The sequence below is a fragment of the Xyrauchen texanus genome, chromosome 12, assembly GCF_025860055.1.
Source record: "Xyrauchen texanus isolate HMW12.3.18 chromosome 12, RBS_HiC_50CHRs, whole genome shotgun sequence".
NCBI classification, from domain to species: domain Eukaryota; kingdom Metazoa; phylum Chordata; class Actinopteri; order Cypriniformes; family Catostomidae; genus Xyrauchen; species Xyrauchen texanus.
In genome coordinates, this window is record NC_068287.1 from 9,344,596 (window position 1) to 9,363,381 (window position 18,786).

Here is an 18,786-nt window from a genome sequence, read left to right on the forward strand (position 1 = left end):
GTTTTTGCATGAGTCTTATATTTGAGTAGTGTCTGGCGATGGTAGACACGAACACTGGTTGCTCCGATGTCCATGTGTTGCAAAAGTCGGGCTTTTTCAACAAAAATAGCACCATTGTGGATCCGGAGTGGCCGCTGCGTGCTACCGCGCCGCCATCTTGTACTTTACTTTTAGTTATACGCTTGACCACTTTGAATCCATTCGCGCGTCAAGAGTGAAATTGACGCGCGTAAAAAACAAAAGTTTGAAGCGAAATTTACGCGCGTGACGCGCGTCGGAGGCGAAATCCGATGAAACTCCGGAGGCGAAACCCGTTGACGGCCATCTTTTTACAAGATGGCTGATGTTGATCGAGCATTCGTGGAGAGAGTCACCGCTCTGTATTTGCTCTGGAGAGCAGAACAGCGGCGTATGGGTCGTCGTCGCCGTACTTGGGTCCACCAGCGAGGGGCGCGGGACATGCTGGAGAGGAGCCACTGCCAGGTCTGGGTCGGGTTGAGGCCAACAACTCCTCCAGAGAGGCACTCCGGGTGAGGGATGTCTTCATGGCACACTTCTCGGCGGAGGGAGCAGTACCATGGCAGCCGACGGAGTAGCGTTTGAAGTCCTCCTCATGACTTCCCCACAACGGCTCTTTTAAGAGCCACCCACAAACCTATAAAAATAGTCCATTATTATTATATTTTGTATTTTTTTTCCCAGGTTGTCAGCCCCAGTTCCAGGATGTCAGGTCCACAACATGCACATTTATTAAGTTGAGACTTTTTAAAAATGTCAGGTTTTCCATGGTAGTATATCAGGTTAAATTATTTATTTATTTTTGTTTTGATGATAAATGGAGCCAGCCTCCAAAAGTAATTAAACTGTCCTGTGTTTTTACCTTATTCAACACTGTCCAGACACTAATGTTGGTTGTCTTTACATTACAATAATAATGAAAGATTCCGAGCGGGAGTTTACGTCACTTTACCTCCTGAGTGACAGCAGGCAGCTAGGCTCCTGATTGGTTAACGCGGCGCGAATTGACGCCAAAGTTCAGATTTTTCAACTCGGGCGGTGTAACGCACACAAGTTGAGACAGTCACAATGTAAGTCAAACTGCGTTTTATTGCAGGCAGGCAAAAGTACAATCAAGGGGCAAATCCAGTGAAGCGTTGTCGAGGGAAGCGTAGGGTCAAAAGCCGGGGAATCAAGGAGAGTAAAGGGGGCAAATCCGGGAGAGTAGTCGAGGGGAGCGAGGGTCAAAGCTGGGGTAAACAGGATGTATATATATAAACAAGACGGGGACTAGAGGGAGCTAAAGACAGGGGAACAAGAGGAGTTGGCAAGCTAAGAGAAAGACAAGAGGAGTTCAGAACTAGGCGAGACTAGCGGGGGGCAAAGCACGGGAAACTAAATACAATAACCAACCCGAGTGAAACGAAAGGGTTGTGATATATATAGGGGAACAAACGAGCGGTGCAGGTGAACATAATAAAGGGGTGATTGAGAAAGTGCCGGTGGTCATAATGTTCTGGCCACCGGAGCGTGCATGCGAACATGAGTCAGAGGGGGGAGAGAGTTACGAGCGAGAGCTCGTAATTGCATAAAGAGCGCGAGTGCTCGAGGGAGGAAAAAAGAGCGTACGAGCTCAAGGGGCGGAGCGAGGGAGCGGGAAGTGTATGTGTGCGTGTGTGAGGAAGCTGAGATGGGGCAGAGGAAAGGGGTTCGTGACAGTACTCCCCCCTCTGAATAGGACGGCTCCTGACGGCCGCGCTCGGCTGCGAGGAGCGTGAGGGAACGGAACGAGCGTGTGAGCCCGAGGGGACGGAACGAGTGTGTGAGCCCGAGGGGACAGAACGAGCGTGTGAGCCCGAGGGGAACAGAACGAGCGTGTGAGCTCGCGGGGAACAGAACGAGCGTGTGAGCTCGCGGGGACAGAACGAGCGTGTGAGCTCGAGGGGACAGAACGAGCGTGTGAGCTCGCGGGGAACAGAAACACACAAAACACACAAACCATATGGGGACAGAAGGCATAAAGGAAAAATGAAACAGTCCATGGGGGTCAAATGGGCAGTTCAATGCAAGGTCAAGGGGAACATAGCGGACAGGCAGGTGGTCGGGAGATCTAGGGGGCAGCCATAGGGCAGAGACTGGGTCAGGAGGTCTGGAAGGACACTGGAGGACAGGGACTGGGTCCGGGGGTCTGGAAGGTGACCACAGGACAGGAATAGGGTCAGGAAGTCCGGGCTGAGCCGTGAAAGGCGGAGTCGTCAGAGGCGGCCCCGTAGTTGGCTCTGGAGGTGGAGCCGACGGAGGCTTTAGGGGCGAAGGCCTGGAAGGCTCTGGAGATGGAGCCGACGGAGGCTTTAGGGGCGAAGGCCTGGAAGGCTCTGGAGGTGGAGCCGAAGGAGGCTTTAGGGGCGAAGGCCTGGAAGGCTCTGGAGGTGGAGCCGAAGGAGGCTTTAGCGGCGAAGGCCTGGAAGGCTCAGGAAGTGGAGCCCATGGAGGTGGCGCCGTAGGAGGCTCCAGAGGTGAGGTCCTGGAAGGCTCTGGAGGCAGAGCCGAGGGAGGTGACGCCGTGGGAGGTGGCGCCGTAGAAGGCTCCAGGAGCGAAGCCCGGGTAGGCTCTAGAGGCAGAGCCGGGGGAGGTGACGCCGTGGGAGGTGGCGCCGTAGAAGGCTCCAGGAGTGAAGCCCTGGTAGGCTCTGGAGGCGGAGCCGGGGGAGGTGGTGCCGTAGGAGGCTTGGGAGGCGGAGCCGCAGGAGGCTCGGGAGGCAAATCTCTAGAAGGCTCTGGCATCTTAGGGAGCAGAGCCGTAGGAGGCTCGGGTGGTGGAGCCGTGGAAGGCTCGAGAGGCGGAGCCCTGGGAAGCTCTGGAGTCTTTGGGAGCAGAGCCATGAGAGGCTCGGGAGGTGGAGCCGTAGGAGGCTCTGGAGGGGGAGCCGTAGGAGGCTCGGGAGGCAGAGCCATAGGAGCCTCTAGTGGCCGAGCCCTGGGAGGCTCGAGAGGCTTGAGGGGGGGAGCCTTGCAAGACTCGAGAGACGAAGCCCTGAGAGGCTTGAGAGGAGGAGGAGCCCTGAAAGACTCGAGAGGGGGAGCCCTGAGAGGCTTGAGAGGGGGAGGAGCCCTGAGAGACTCCAGGGGCGGAGCCCTGAGAGGCGGAGGAGCCCTGAGAGACTCGAGAGGCGAAGCCGTAAGAGGCTTGAGGGGTGGAGTCTTGAAAGACTCGAGAGGCGAAGCCGTGAGAGGCTGGAGGGGTGGAGCCATGAAAGACTCTAGGGGCGGAGCCCTGAGGGACTTGAGGGGTAGAACTCTGGGAGGCTCGTGAGGAGGAGCCCTAGGAGGCTCGTGAGGAGGGGCCCTCGGAGGCTCGAGAGGAGGAGCCCTGGGAGGCTCGAGAGGAGCAGCCCTGGGAGGCTCGAGAGGAGGAGCCCTGGGAGGCTCGTGAAGAGGAGCCCTGGGAGGCTCGTGAGGAGGAGCCCTGGGAGGCTCATGAGGAGGAGCCCTGGGAGGCTCGAGAGGAGGAGCCCGGGAGGGCTCTGAGGGGCGAGCAGAGGCTGACAGAGCCGTGGAGGACTCTGAGGGCGGAGCAGAACCCGGCAGAGCCGTGGAGGACTCTGAGGGCGGAGCAGAACCCGGCAGAGCCGTGGAGGACTCTGAGTGCGGAGCAGAACCCGGCAGAGCCGTGGAGGACTCTGAGGGCGGAGCAGAACCCGGCAGAGCCGTGGAGGACTCTGAGGGCGGAGCAGAACCCGGCAGAGCCGTGGAGGACTCTGAGGGCGGAGCAGAACCCGGCAGAGCCGTGGAGGACTCTGAGGGCGGAGCAGAACCCGGCAGAGCCGTGGAGGACTCTGAGGGCGGAGCAGAACCCGGCAGAGCCGTGGAGGACTCTGAGGGCGGAGCAGAACCCGGCAGAGCCGTGGAGGACTCTGAGGGCAGAGCAGAACCCGGCAGAGCCGTGGAAGATTCTGGGGGCGGAGCAGAACCCGGCAGAGCCGTGGAAGACTCTGGGGGAACCTCTGCGGTCTTGAGCACAAGACGAGACTGGGGAGAAGGGGCCCTCTTCCTTCTCTTACGTCTTCGGCCCATAGGGGATGTGGCCATGGGGACGGTCGAGGCTACAGGCGCTGGCTCTGGGGTGGTAGAGGCTACAGGCGCTGGCTCGCTGACCGTGGCGGACATGGGCGCTGGCTCGTTGGCCGTGGCGGGCATGGGCGCTGGCATGTTGGCCGTGGCGGGCATGGGCGCTGGCTCGTTGGCCGTGGCGGGCATGGGCGTTGGCTCGTTGGCCGTGGCGGGCATGGGCGTTGGCTCGCTGGCCGTGCCAGGCTTCAAGACGGGGGCCGTGTAAGGCTTCGAGACGGGGGCCGTGTAAGGCTTCGAGACGGGGGCCGTGTCAGGCTTCGAGACGGGGGCCGTGTCAGGCTTCAAGACGGGGGCCGTGTCAGGCTTCAAGACGGGGGCCGTAGTAGGCTTCAAGACGGGGGCCGTGTAAGGCTTCGAGACGGGGGCCGTGTAAGGCTTCGAGACGGGGGCCGTAGTAGGCTTCGAGACGGGGGCCTTGGTGTGGAGCGCTGGTTCAGTGTCTGCCTCCCCCACAGTAAACGAGGAACCAGCGTACAGTAGGGCGAGGTCAATAAACTGAGCCAGGTTCAGAGAGCAACGACCACCAGGCATTAATGATGAGGTTGGCTCATTCAGTCCACATTGAAAAATGTCCTTCAGAGCCACCTCATCAAAATTCACCTGGTCAGCCAGGGCACAAAAGTCAGTCACAAAAACCTCCAAGGGTTGACTCCCCTGACGCAACACCAATAGTCGGGCCGCTGGCTCCATAATGTCAAGGGCGGGGTTATGCGTTACATAACCGCTGCCTTGCATAGAAAACCCTTGGTCTGCGTCCGAAGAGCCATAAAACCTCTCCGGGGGTGGAGAGTTCACGGCGCTCAGACATGCGTAAACGGGCTCAGGGGCAGACACAGGTGAAACCGGGTAAAAAAAATCAGAAATAGCGCATACCTGCTGCCCCTGGGTCGTGAGCGCGTGGTCATCTCTCCACACTGTAGCTCCGCCGATGTGACGTGCACCTCGCTCAGTGAGCTCGCGACTCTAGCGGGCATTGTGACTGTCAACGTGAGGTTGGTTATTTGTAGCACACAAGTTGAGACAGTCACAATGTAAGTCAAACTGCGTTTATTGCAGGCAGGCAAAGTACAATCAAGGGCAATCCAGTGAAGCGTTGTCGAGGCGTGGGGTCAAAGCCGGGAATCAGGAGAGTAAGGGGCAATCCGAGAGTAGTCGAGGGGCGAGGTCAAAGCTGGGTAAACAGGATGTATATATATAAACAAGACGGGACTGAGGAGCTAAGACAGGGAACAAGAGGAGTTGGCAAGCTAAGAAAGACAAGAGAGTTCAGAACTAGGCGAGACTAGGGGCAAAGCACGGAAACTACAATAACCAACCCGAGTGAAACGAAGGGTTGTGATATATAGGGGAACAACGCGGTGCAGGTGAACATAATAAAGGGTGATTGAGAAGTGCGGTGGTCATAATGTTCTGCACGGGCGTATCTAACATGAGTCAGAGGGGAGAGTTCGGCGAGCTGTAATTGCATAAAGCGAGTGCTGAGGAGGAAAAAACGCTGAGCTCAAGGGGCGAGGAGGCGGAAGTGTATGTGCGTGTGAGGAAGCTGAGATGGGGCAGAGGAAAGGGGTTCGTGACAGGCGGCAGACGCGAATTCGCGTCAAACGCCCCTGCTGGAAAAACCAGCATAGACCAGCATCACCAGCAAGACCATGCTGGTAGACCAGCATTGTCTTGCTGGTCCACCAGCTAAACCAGCATAGACCAGCATGGAAATTATGCTGGTCTATGCTGGTTTTTCCAGCAGGGGCGTGAATGCACAAAATGCACCATTCGCGGGTAACGCGCCAGACGCTGAATTCTCGCCATTCGCGTCTACCGCGCCGCGCTCTACGCCTCATTCGCGCCACAGGAATTTTTTACGCGCGTAACGCGTCTTTGCATTGACTTAACATTGAAATCACTCGCGCCTGACGCGCTATTCGCGTCCGGTGTGAACGCAGCATTAGGCCCTTCATCCTAATCCTGCCTTTTTGCCAAAGATATTGCCCCACATTTTTTTCCGAGACTGTGCTGGACTTTCTTAGGAGTGACGTGTCTTACAGCCTATCCCATACGTATGTATTCTGGTGGAGATATAAAGTAGTGTCAATACAATAGGGTTACATGGTAACCTTGGTTTTCTGAGTGAGATATTATCTCTCCACCTGACTGTCGCTCAGAGCCACGTTTATTTAGAGGGATAGCTGTGCAGTGAGCATGCCTTTTATAGCCAGGTGTGTATGATCTGTGCATCAGCTATTAAATTAGTGTCTTACAGAGAATCTATGTCACATGACATGGGGTGGTGTCATAGTCCCATACATATGTATTCTGATGGAGATAGTCTCACACTCAGAAAACCAAGGTTTCAATGTAACCTTACGATCTCATTAATTTCGGCATGATTGTTGGTGCCAGATGGTCTGGTTTGAGTATTTTTGTAACTGCTGATCTCCTGGGATTTTCACACACAAGAGTCTCTAGAGATTACTAAAAATGGTGCCAAACACAAGAAACATCCAGTGAGTGGCATTTCTGCGGATGGACTTGTTGATGAGAGAGGTCAACCGACAATGGCCAGACTGGTTCGAGCTGACAGAAAAGCTATGGTAACTCGGATAACCAGTCTTGTAGTGAGAATAGCATCTCCTAATGCACAACATGTCGAACCTTGAGGCGGATTGGCTACAAAAGTAGAAGACCACATCTTGCACTTTATTAGGATCTTTATTAGTATATGTATCATCACTATAGCACTGTCCCCGAATGGCTTTACTTTTATTAGTGATACAAAATGAAGAACAGTGATGTTTGATGTTGGAAAGACTTTTGAAAGACCCAGTTGATGTTCTGCACTTTGAAGATAAAACATTGATAAGTTATTGCAGACTCCCACAAAATATGAGTATCATAAGTTAGCACAAGATTTACATCTGCAATCAGTGCTTTTGCACCTATCTACATTTGGTTTCCAAGGGGAGACGAGCTTTCATTATTCATTTTCATCTGTTTAGGGTGTTTCTCATTCCATTTCGCTCCTCCGTTCTCGAGCCTGTGACGTTGAAAACCGATCAAAGTCTGCCATCAGGAAGGACATATCAAATCTCTAAATGCACTGTGAGGAGGCTCGAGACAGAGGAAGCTTCCCGAGGAGGCTCGAGCGAAGCCTTTTGTGTCGATGCACCTGATGCATGCATAAATTCTCCTCTCCTTCACATCTGATGCAAAAGTTTTAATTTATGTTTTAACTTTGCAGTTCAAGGAAACCATATTTGGCACATATTTCAACAGTGCATCTTGAATTATTAGGATTTGTTATGAATATATTAAATAATCAAGGTTCAACAAAATAACATTAAGCATTCTAAGGTATTCATCTGTGCAAAGATGGTGTTTTTAAGTGATGCTTGTATGAGCAGGACATTCCAATTTACAAACACATTTTGCTTTGATTCCTCCATCCTTGTTTCCTTTAATTGCATCATTTTCTTATTGCCTTAGAAGGTAGAGCTAGGAAACAAAAAAAGGATGCAAGGAAAGGAAAGGCAAATTTTTGAAATGAGAAGCATACACATGTTTACTTTACTTCTTTTTTACTCTAACACGTAAATGGTTTTGGTTCTCCATCTGGATAACTCGTTACATCATTACATTACTTCATACTGAGATCAGAAACAGTAAACAGACAATCAGAATCATCATGGCGCCGCCCAGTGATTGCTCAAAAAATTGTAGATACGGTTATCTGCAGCTAGAGGGCACATTGTCACTTCTGTGCTGCATGTCAATTCCTGTAAAAAATACAAAATAAAACTTTCATACATGACACCAACAGTGTTGATCCGCCAGTCTCCCTGTTTCATCCACACCAACAGTCACGTCAGTTCTCGTCAGGAGAGCATGCAGGTACATTCACAGGAAATCTCATCATCAGCACTGAAGAGGCATGTTATTAACTGTTGTTTGAGTTTCAATCAGTTGAGAGAGCGTTTACTACAGACAAAGTTCTCCATATTTCCAAAGACATATGAGAGAAACCGAAAATAAGATGAGGATCTAACCTTAAACTAACTCAGATTACCGAAACAACAGTAATTATAGGCATATGCAAATGAATTGGTATCATCTTTACAGGTTTACAAGCTTATGATCGGTTTGCCATTCAGATATTTATGGAACTATCCAAACATGGTGAACTGTTGATCTATGCCAAAGATGTAATTGAGAGACATCACACTGATTATTTGGAATCACTAAGTCTCAGTTGGTCAGCAGATAAGGGTCAAACACAAACACAATAAAATTCTTACTTTGATCAATGATCAATTCATTAATTACTACTCGTATCCGTTCTCTGGGAGCTAGGCTAAATGAACAAGCACTGTTACTGCATTCCTGACATAGTCAGGACATACTCAGTCGCCCCTCAGAAGCCAAATAAACAAATGGCATTGAACATTCATAATTATAACAAATTAAAATGTTTTAGAAGTTGTTCATTACCTTTTGATTAGTGTGAGGTCTGAAATATCCCACGATCCACAATGTGACGGTTAAATGATATTGACTCTATCTCTTCAATAAAAGTTATTATTAACAGTAATACATTAACAGTAAATTACAATTCACAAATTCATACTAAAAACAGCCTGAATATATTAAAATACACTGAACTGAAAACATATAAATATATTAAGAGGAAAATACCAATACTCACATTTCTTAAAGGGATAGTTCCCCCAAAAATATTCTGACAAGTTACTCACCCTCAAGCCATCTGAGATGTGCTTTCTGTCTTCTGCAAAAAACTTTTGAAGATTTGTAGAAATAGATCCAAGCTCAGCAGGTCCTTAGAATGTGAGAGGATGGGATTAGAAATTTGTAGGTCCAAAAAGCACAGATAGTCAGCATTAGAGTAATCCATCCTATCTCCAGCGGTGACATTAATGTCCTCTAAAGTGAATCGATCACTTTGTGTGTGAAAAAGAATGATATTTAAGCACTTTTTAACCATAAAAGTTTGCTTCCACTCAGGTGATGACAAATGGCTGAATTTAAAAACCTTTAAAAGTGTTTTGCAGAAGAAAGAAAGTCATACACATCTCAGATGGCACGAGGGTGAGTAAATTACCAGAGAATTTTCATTTTTGGGTGAACTATTCTTTAAGTGTATTTATTTAAATTATATTTAAACAGTAGGCTACATGCACATATTCGGTGGCTGTTTCATGTTTTTAGTTTCCTTATACAGTAAGGAATTTTTCTCTGATGTTGACGTTTGCATTACAATCGTTGGTCAGTCAAAAATCAAACTTTGAATAAATAAAACTTTAATTAAAGAAAGTGTTTTGTATTTTTTTTTCAAGCTGTATACCACGCACAGTTTATTATAATTTTTTGTTATTGATTAATCGATTTTCATTCCTTTACGCTAGTGATTGTTGATTAAGGACATTTCTTAAAATTTGCAATCCTAGTTGTGTCACATTGTTTTCTGTGTCTTTTTTCTTTAATGGCATGTTTTAAGACATTGTGTCAAGTTAAAGGGTAACTAAACCCTAAACCAACTTTTTTTAGTTAATGATCTGTAAGAATGGGGCTTTATTAGTACTGGTCATTGATTCAAGTAATTTTTTTGACATTTGTGTATAAAGTGTTTTAATTCTACAATATATGGTGTAAAAAAAGTGCTGCCCTCTTCAGGTTGAACGGTGGCTACTGCAGTTGAATTTTCCTATTGGCTGTTGCGGTACTTCGTGACGTCAGCGGTGACAGCTGACGTAAGCAGGTTCCAGCTCACCGTGCCAGATTCATGTACATGTCGTCTTGCGACCGTGTGAGGAATAATAATAACATAGAGTCTGACAGCAGCTGTCAATTAATCCGTCACTACGAGTCTCAGGTGACCCCCCCCCCCGCTCAGCCCCGCACTCGGTTCGTTCCCTCTATCCCCGCCGGGGTCTGCCCACTTTTCCAGCATTTTCAAATATTTCTAGTGGGTGGAGTCAGACTCTGAGCAGGTGTTTAGTTACCCTTTAAAGGTGCGCTCATTCATTTCTTTAAGTATGTCGAAGTGGATTACATTGGCTTACAATGTCACCTAGTGGCCTGGATGCTGCATCATTCAAACACAGTAGTTTTCAGTTACCAAAGCCTTTGTAGAAATTCACAATGCACAGTAAAACAGGATTAATTTTTATCCATGAAATAAAGTGTCCAATAACAGGGCAGTTACTGAGATTAAGCGAGTAGTATTCAGCTGGTCGTGCGACTCTATCATGGCTGACCTGATGAGGCGTCCTTGCCAAATATAGAATAAAACAGCTTTTATAAGGTTACTGATATGACTGAACACTTCATCTCACATGAGTGGTCGTGATTTTATACATGCATTAAAAAATTACTATTAATTTCTTATAAAAAAAATAAATACTGAGTGAACCTTTAAATGTCGTTTAAAATTTCTCAAGACCCATGTATTAAACAGTGCAAGAATGCATCCTACAAGATGTGGTTTGATGAGAGCAAGGCTTGATGCTAAACTCACCACCCGCTGCTGACTGTGGAGTGCAAAAACAGTGACAGTGATAGTTCAAGCATGATATTATTTTGCCCTAATACAATTGGCTTCGTTTAATCAGCATATAACCAAATAATGGTAGAAAACATGGTGGTGTTGTATCTGGTTTTGTATCTGTAAATATCTAGTTATTGGTTATGCTCAAGTTAAGTTATCAAACATCACAGAACAGCCTTTGGTTACAAAAAAGTGAGTAACTTTCATTTACTTAGAACAATGTTTCTTTCCCAGGACATGATGCGATTGACAGTGATTGGCTGGTAGAAACCCCTCCCACAAAACTCCTTTAAATAATCTCTGTCTTCTCTGTACCTCTATTCAACTCGTAGTTAAACTGTGAGATCAGATCTATTCACACATACAAACATGCTGATGAAACTCTGCATTCTCGTCACTGCTTGCACATGTATGAAATTCTTATTTTTTTAAATAATTTTCTAGAATTGTGTTTCAGGTTACTTTAACAAAAAGGTTTCTGACTTTCCATTTTTCAGTGGTGTGACTGTAGTGACTCAGGATCCTCCAGTTCTCACAGTGAATAAAGGACAGAAAGTCACTCTCAGCTGTAATCTGGGAACAGTTACTGATAAATCTATATGGTATAAACAGACTCCAGGAGGAATTCCACAATTTGTCTTGTTTTTTTACCATCCAAACAGTTCTCCTACTTATGGATCTGGCTTCTCCTCCCCTAAATTCAACTCAAATCACAAATCTAAATCAGATTATAGTTTGATAATTAATAATGTTGAGATTGGAGATTCAGCAGTTTATTACTGTTACACATGGGACAGCTCTGTTAGTGAGGGGGTATCACAGTGATTCACACCATGACAAAAACCTCCTCACTGCTCACATTCACTTCTGCTTTTACACAACATAAGAAGAGTAAGAGCACTGCATAGCATATAAGATTTACGTGAAATGAACAATTAAAAAAGATTGTTCATTGGCACGATACAGAGATTACTTTCTAGTTTTCTGTTTTTTATGGAATAGTTTAAACAAATATTTTTCAAAGAATTAAAATTGTGTCACCAGTAAGACTTTCTGTCTTCTGTAAAACACAAGAGGAGATGTTTAGCAGAATGTCTAAGCTATGCTGTATAATGAAAGAATATGGTGACCAGTGATTATCAAACTCCAAAAAGGACGTAAAAGTAGTTCATATGAGTTGTGCGTTACATACTGAGTTTTCTGAAGTCATTGGATAGCTTATTGTGAGAAACAGACCAAAGTCATAATTACAGAAAATCTTCCTCTATGAAATACTTTAATTCTCTAGAGTTTGACAGAGTGTTTCTGCAGTAGGCAACTTTGAAATAAATGTAATTGAGAAACAGCGCCCCCAATTCTTTCCCATATACATGATGCTCTTCACCCCCAGCCAGGGTTTAATTGACAGCTGTTCCCAAACAGAGCCAAGGCCTGCCTTGCCAAAAGCGATTGACTAAAACTTGCTGGATTGACTCTACCCGACCCACATTTTTCACTCGGAGCTAGAGTCTGTGGTGCTAACTAATCTCTAATTGGGCCTCATTGAACAAGACACCATGTTTATATAGAATTGTTTTTTTCAATGAATAAATACTACCTACTGTAGCTTTAACAATTTCATGCTCTAACCATTCTGAAAAGCAGGGTACAAACTAGGGATGTCAGTTTCAGCTTTTTATCTTTTAACATTACCTCAGACTGCTAACGATAGCTAACTAGCGAAGGTGTAAGTAGTGTAATGTTATGCCAATTAACCTAGTAATGCTAATGTTAATTTATGTTAATCATCATGATTGTAACTGCAGCAGTAATATTATCTGTTTGCTCTTGTACACTGATGATGATAAATTATGTGTCGAGTAGTGTATAAATGCAGTGGATACATTTAATGTTAGTTAACAACCCTCTACGATCATCTTTGGATTGTAAATTTTAGTTTTTACTTGCCAGACGTTTGACCTCATGTAAGCACAATGTAACTAAAAAAATATATCAAGCAAACTGAGAGAGGGGGCCTCTTCATATACAGTATATTCACACAATATAGTATATTGTAATTTTTATTTGATTTTGCTTTATGATTTTAATCACATTTTAGATTTTTAAAAATGTACAAATTTCACATTCTATAAATTTTTATGATGTCATGAAATTGCATTTTTAGTTTTACTAATGAGACAAGCTATTGTCACTATTGCTGTGTGATCCCATGCTCTAGGATTCAGCCTGTTTCAGCCCCATTTCTCATGTGAAGTGTCAGTGGGATCAAAATTCTCCAAGAAAACTATTTAAAAGTCTGAGTGTTCTTGAAATACTATCAACTTTTTCACATTCATCGAATAGTTATTTTAATGAAATCTCACGATTCATTTTTAACTAGAAAATATGTATTTTGCGGCAGAAACCACATTGTCACAGAAGTCATCTTCAGATATTGTAAAAACAACATTGAATTAACAGTGAAATATTTCTGTTCATCTCTTCTCGCTCAGGATACACCTGCCACAAATCTCCATTCTTTATTTAGCTGTATGTAAATGATTTTTCTCTGTTCTCACTAAACACAAACTCAGTCTTATAGTTATAGATAGTTATAACTTCTTCATTAACCTGTTAACCTTTGCCAGTGCGCCAGCGCACTGAAGAGTTTTTTTCCCCCACTAGTTTCATGTTTATGAATAGATTTAACGTGAAAGAACATCATTAATCTTGGCAAACTATATATAATTTTAAAGGTGTAAGCCTCAAGCATCGATGATAGAGCTCTGTTTTTCGATGAAAAGCTTATAACGAATGTATTTCTTGCATTTATGTAAGCAGTACAGATCAAAACACACGTAATCAAAAACAGAGTACATACCAGTAGTGTCGTAATAACGAGCCACACACGCATCCACTGCTAAAAGTTCCAGATTGAATGGAAAGGTGAGGGTCCACTGAATAACATCCCATAGAGCATTTTTAGTCCAAAGAAACAATAACGTTGTAACATCGATGGTTGTTCCTTTGTTTACATCGAGTTTCTTCAGGGTGAAGTATCATACTTGTCGGTTATGCAATAAAATTATGCATAAAAACAGACTCCCGGTAGCCGAACGTTATATGTGTGTGTTGCTTAGAGTGTAATGAACAAATTAAGACCGCACGCACACACACAAATACAAAGATAGGCAATATATAGGTCAAAATATCCAAACACTGCGGTCAGTTTTTTTGACGTCATGATATGCTGATTCTATTATTTTGTCTTTACAACGAAAGCCAATGAAAGAATTGAAATTATATGACTGATAGAAAATGTAGCCAAGCAGTGCACGATTCCAACGATAACCGGGTAGATTAAATTCCTCGCGAACAAGATGTTTTTTATTTATTTGAATCAGCCACTCTCTATTGAGGAGCTAACCTGCGACGTAGGCTGTGACCACACCCCTTCATTTGACAACAAACAAGCCATAGTAAAAAGACGGAAAACATCTGTTTTCGCGTCTTACTTACTGGACGGATTATCTCATCAAATGGATCGTCAAAAGAAGTTTTTTTTCTGCTGAAGATGTTTTATTTGAGATCACTCGAAGCAGCGATGACGAAATTGAGGAGAGTGAAGACAGCGCCGAGGGTGATATGCTTGAGGATGGAAAAGATGGTCCAATTTTACATCGGTGAGTTGCTATGTAACATGCACACATTATACGTGTGTGTGTGTGTGTGTGTGTGTGTGAGTGTGAGTGTGTGTGTGAGTGTGTGTGTGAGTGTGTGTGTGAGTGTGTGTGTGAGTGTGTGTGTGAGTGTGTGTGTGTGTGTGTGTGAGTGTGAGTGTGAGTGTGAGTGTGAGTGTGAGTGTGAGTGTGAGTGTGTTTGTTTTCCCATTTGATTTATGAGGTAAATGCATTGTGGTCTGAAAAGATAATGCTACTTTATATGTATTTATTTATTTATCTATTTATATTTGTATTTATTGGATAATTGTACAGTTGTTTAGTTGTTTCTGTCATTTTGTCCTAGCACACACACACTATATATCTATATAATGTATGTGTGCTAGGAAAAAAAAAACAGAAACAAATAAACACCTGTACAATTGTCCTATACAGTATAAATATAAATAGACTTGACATTTTTTCTGTATTTTTTCCTAGCACACACACACTATATATATATATATATATATATATATATATATATATATATATATATATATATATATATATATATATATATAGTGTGTTTGTGCTAGGAAAAATTACAGAAATAACTAAACAACGTTACAATTGTCCAATATATACAAATAGAAATAAATAGAAATAAAGTAGCATCATCTTTTCAGACCACAGTGCATTTACCTTATAAAACAAATGGCCTGTCTGATGGCTGGCCATCAGTGTGATTGTTGGTTCTATGTCTGACCATCCATACGAATGCTGTCTGTATCACTGGCCATGCTGTCTAAACGACTGCCCATCAGTTTGATTGTTGATTGAATGGCCAGCCACATAAAAACTATACAGAATTACTTGACATGCGGTGCTAATTATCTTTCTATTCTTTCCCATGCAACAGCCATCAAGTTGAATCTTCAGATGAAGAGTGGCATCCAAGCACCAGCCAACCAGTAGAAAAGAGATGCAAGCTCTCAAATTCTTCAAGATCTGCACTTGCTGTTTTAGACCTGAATCGACCAGTAAAAGGGAGAGGCAAAAGAGCAGCAGAAAAACCAAGTCCATACCCGCTGTGTCCCCAAGCACCCCTAAAGAAAAGTGGAACTGTTCAACTGACGAGGACGTTTGGCATGACCAGCACTGACTAAACAGGACTTAGCATTTTGCCAGAGACAACAGCATTTTTGAATTTTTTTTCTTTGCCTTTTCTGTTGCAAAGAAATTCAGTTATTTTTATACATTTATTGTTTTTAATATTTCATAATATTTTACTTATATTTTTATTGTTCTGTTGTGCAAATAAATCACTTATATAAAGTCTTATGGTTGTGTGGATTATTTTATAATTGAAAAAGCATGGAACAGTGTATATGATGACTAAAATAGCTTGCAGTACCCTTCATAACATTTGGTCATTAGGTTGCTTTTTGAGGTATCCAAGGAGGCTTCTTGGTACCTGGACATAGTCTTGGAAAAATATTGCAGAAATCTCATTTTTCATAATATCTTCCTCAAATGTGAAATATAAACTGATGAGACTTGTGGCTTTCAATCAATTACCTAACTGGATTCCTCCAGGTTTGTTTTCATTTATTTTTTCATAAAATAATGAAATGTTACTTGCAGTACAAATGATCTTCAAGACACTTTAAATTCTATAAATTTTTGTCTGTGTAAGTTTTTTCAACTTTTACATTTGGGTAATAAACTCCAAAGTGTCTTCTTTTTAAATATGTCTAAATTGTGCATGTAGAGCAAATTGTTCAGTAACTACAATTATTTTAGTTTGGGGATGTCATTTCTGGGGATGTGCCTCGGGCAGGGGGAGGGAGAAAGGGAACTGACATAGTCTTGGAAAAAAGCTTGCAGGAACCCCATTTTTCATTATATCTTCCTCAAGTTTGAAATATAAACTGTTGAGACTTGTGGCTTTCAATTATTTACCTAATTGGATTCCTCCAGGTCTATTTTTATATATTTATACATGAAATAATAAAACATTTTTTGAAGTTCACATTATTTATGAGGCACTTCAACTTTTATAATTTTTTATTTGTTTGAGCATTATCAACTCTGATTGATTGTTAGTAGAGTGCCAAGTGTCTTCTTTCCAAAGAGACCTTAATTGTGCCTGTGGTATACTGTTCTCAGGAGCTGTATTTATTTTAATTCAGGTATATCATTTTCAGCTGTGAGCCCCTGAGTGGGGGTGCAGGTTAACAGGTTAACATACAATAAATAATAGAAATATCAAGATATCATAAAGCACACACCTGAAGAACTGTATGAATATATGATGCTCCAGACATCCATTAGTCTTAACAAAGCCTTCATCTCTTTATCTGACAGATATAGTGAAGAGCGTTTCTAGAAAACATATTCATAAATACTTAAAGGAACAAGTACACTCGAATAGGTTGAAGGTGTACATTTGTATGTGTCTCGAAATCCTGGTGCTAATTTTGATTGATTGAATTATTTTTATTTAATATTCAGCAGCTCATAGTTTGAAATTATTAATGTGATGCTTTAAAATTATTCATTTTTATATTTTTGAACGTCTTGTATCTATTTTTAGCAGAAAGAATGTTAATATTTTATATTAACAAATATTATAATTTTATTAGAAGGATGAAATGATTGGCTGAATTGTGATGACCCCTCCTCTTTCAGAGTTTCTCTTCCTCATGTTGTCTTTATGAGTCTCATGTGATCGTCTCTTATTCTCTTCATCTCTCCACTAAACTCAAACTGCTCATCATACAGACAAGATGCTGATCATATTCTACACTCTCCTCACTGTTCTGTCATGTAAGTTACACATTTCACTCTTCACATGTTCTTCTCTCAGAGTCACGGGGATGAAATGAAGATTTTTCACATTTCTTATCAATTTGCAGGTGTCAGTTCTGTTAAAGTACTCACACAAAAACCTTCAGTACTGACAGAACAAAAGGGAAACTCTGTCATCATGGACTGTAATATTGCAAAAGATGAAGGCAGATATGTCTACTGGTATAAACAGCTTCCAAATGCAACTCCTCAGTTTGTGTTGAGATTCTATCATTCACACAGTTCTCCTGACCTGTACGGTGACAGTTTTCCCTCCAACCGCTTCACATCTAAAACCAAATCAAATATTGACTATCAGCTGATAATCAATAATGTTGAGATTGGAGATTCGGCAGTGTATTACTGTGGCACATGGGACAGCTCTGTTAGTGAGGGGGTATCACAGTGATTCACACCATGACAAAAACCTCCTCACTGCTCACATTCACTTCTGCTTTTACACAACATGAAAAACCTCTTCATCTCAAGTTCTTTCATTCATATTCAATGTAAGATATGCACAATGTTTATAATTATTGTTTCATTCATATAATAGCCAGGATTCTTAAAATTCATGTTTTGATGGACGGTTTAAATTCAGCCAGTCCAAATAAATGCACTTTACATCCAGACAAAATGTAAACATCTTGATGAATGTCTGTTTGAATCATTTCAGTTCCATTATATAAATGTGAATAAAATAAAAGTTATTATATATATAAGTGCAGAAGAGAGAGCTGAACCTCTGTGAACATGCCTCCCCAACACACAACCAGCAGCTCAACATGTAATCACAACCCCTGCTGCCCACTAGAGATAGTCCCATACCTCACACATAGTTGCAGAAAACAAAAAGGATTTCATATATTTTGAGACTGAAATTATAATTTTATTTGAAATAGTGAAGTACAGTGAAACAGTAAACATATGTTGCTGTTATTATATATTTGTATTAATCAGTGATCACCATATTGACATTTTAAACCTTTTTATTAATCTTTTTCAACAGGATAAAATTATATTTAATAGAACGGACCAAATTTATGTTATTTGCTTCATGCATTATACTCAAATGCCAAATAAATATGCAGTTTGACATGTGAAAGTGCAGTTGAGATGTGTGCAGCAGTGTTATTATAGTTTTGGATTCATAGTTTTTTATTTCTATTTTCTATTCATTTTGTCATTATTTTTGTTTAGTTTTAATTTTTTTTCAGTATTTTTTATTTTCAGTTCAGTTCATTTTAATTTTTGTTTTAATATTTTTTATGGCTAGCTAAAGCTGAACATTTAGTGGTGAAATTTAAAAAGTCAAACATCATTATATTTCTCTGGGCTGTTGTGTGTTAACTCTATCTAGTGGCATTTTCATGTTTAATGTGGATTGTAAAAGTTGCGAAGACATTCAAGCTTGATCCACATTGGATCCATGTGTATTTCATTAAATGATTATAAAACATTACTAAACTAAACTTTGTAGAGTTAACAATTAAAGGAACAGTTCACCCAAAAAATTTAAGTTCTCTAATCATTTACTCACCCTCATGCCATCCCAGATTTTCTTTTTCTTCTGCTGAACACAAATGAAGATTTTTAGAAGAGAATTTCAGC

At 42.6% G+C, this 18,786-nt stretch overlaps 1 protein-coding gene across 1 annotated transcript in view; it reads left to right on the forward strand.

Annotated features, from left to right (window-relative positions):
- The window catches only part of LOC127653411 (immunoglobulin kappa light chain-like), a 48,221-nt gene that overhangs the window by 12,589 nt on the left and 16,846 nt on the right, over positions 1–18,786 (forward strand). The window contains exons 3-4 of the mRNA XM_052140094.1: positions 17,110–17,154; positions 17,244–17,571. Of these exons, the coding sequence (XP_051996054.1) occupies positions 17,115–17,154; positions 17,244–17,571 (368 nt within the window). The 5' untranslated portion in view covers positions 17,110–17,114. The remainder of the gene's footprint in view (positions 1–17,109; positions 17,155–17,243; positions 17,572–18,786) is intronic.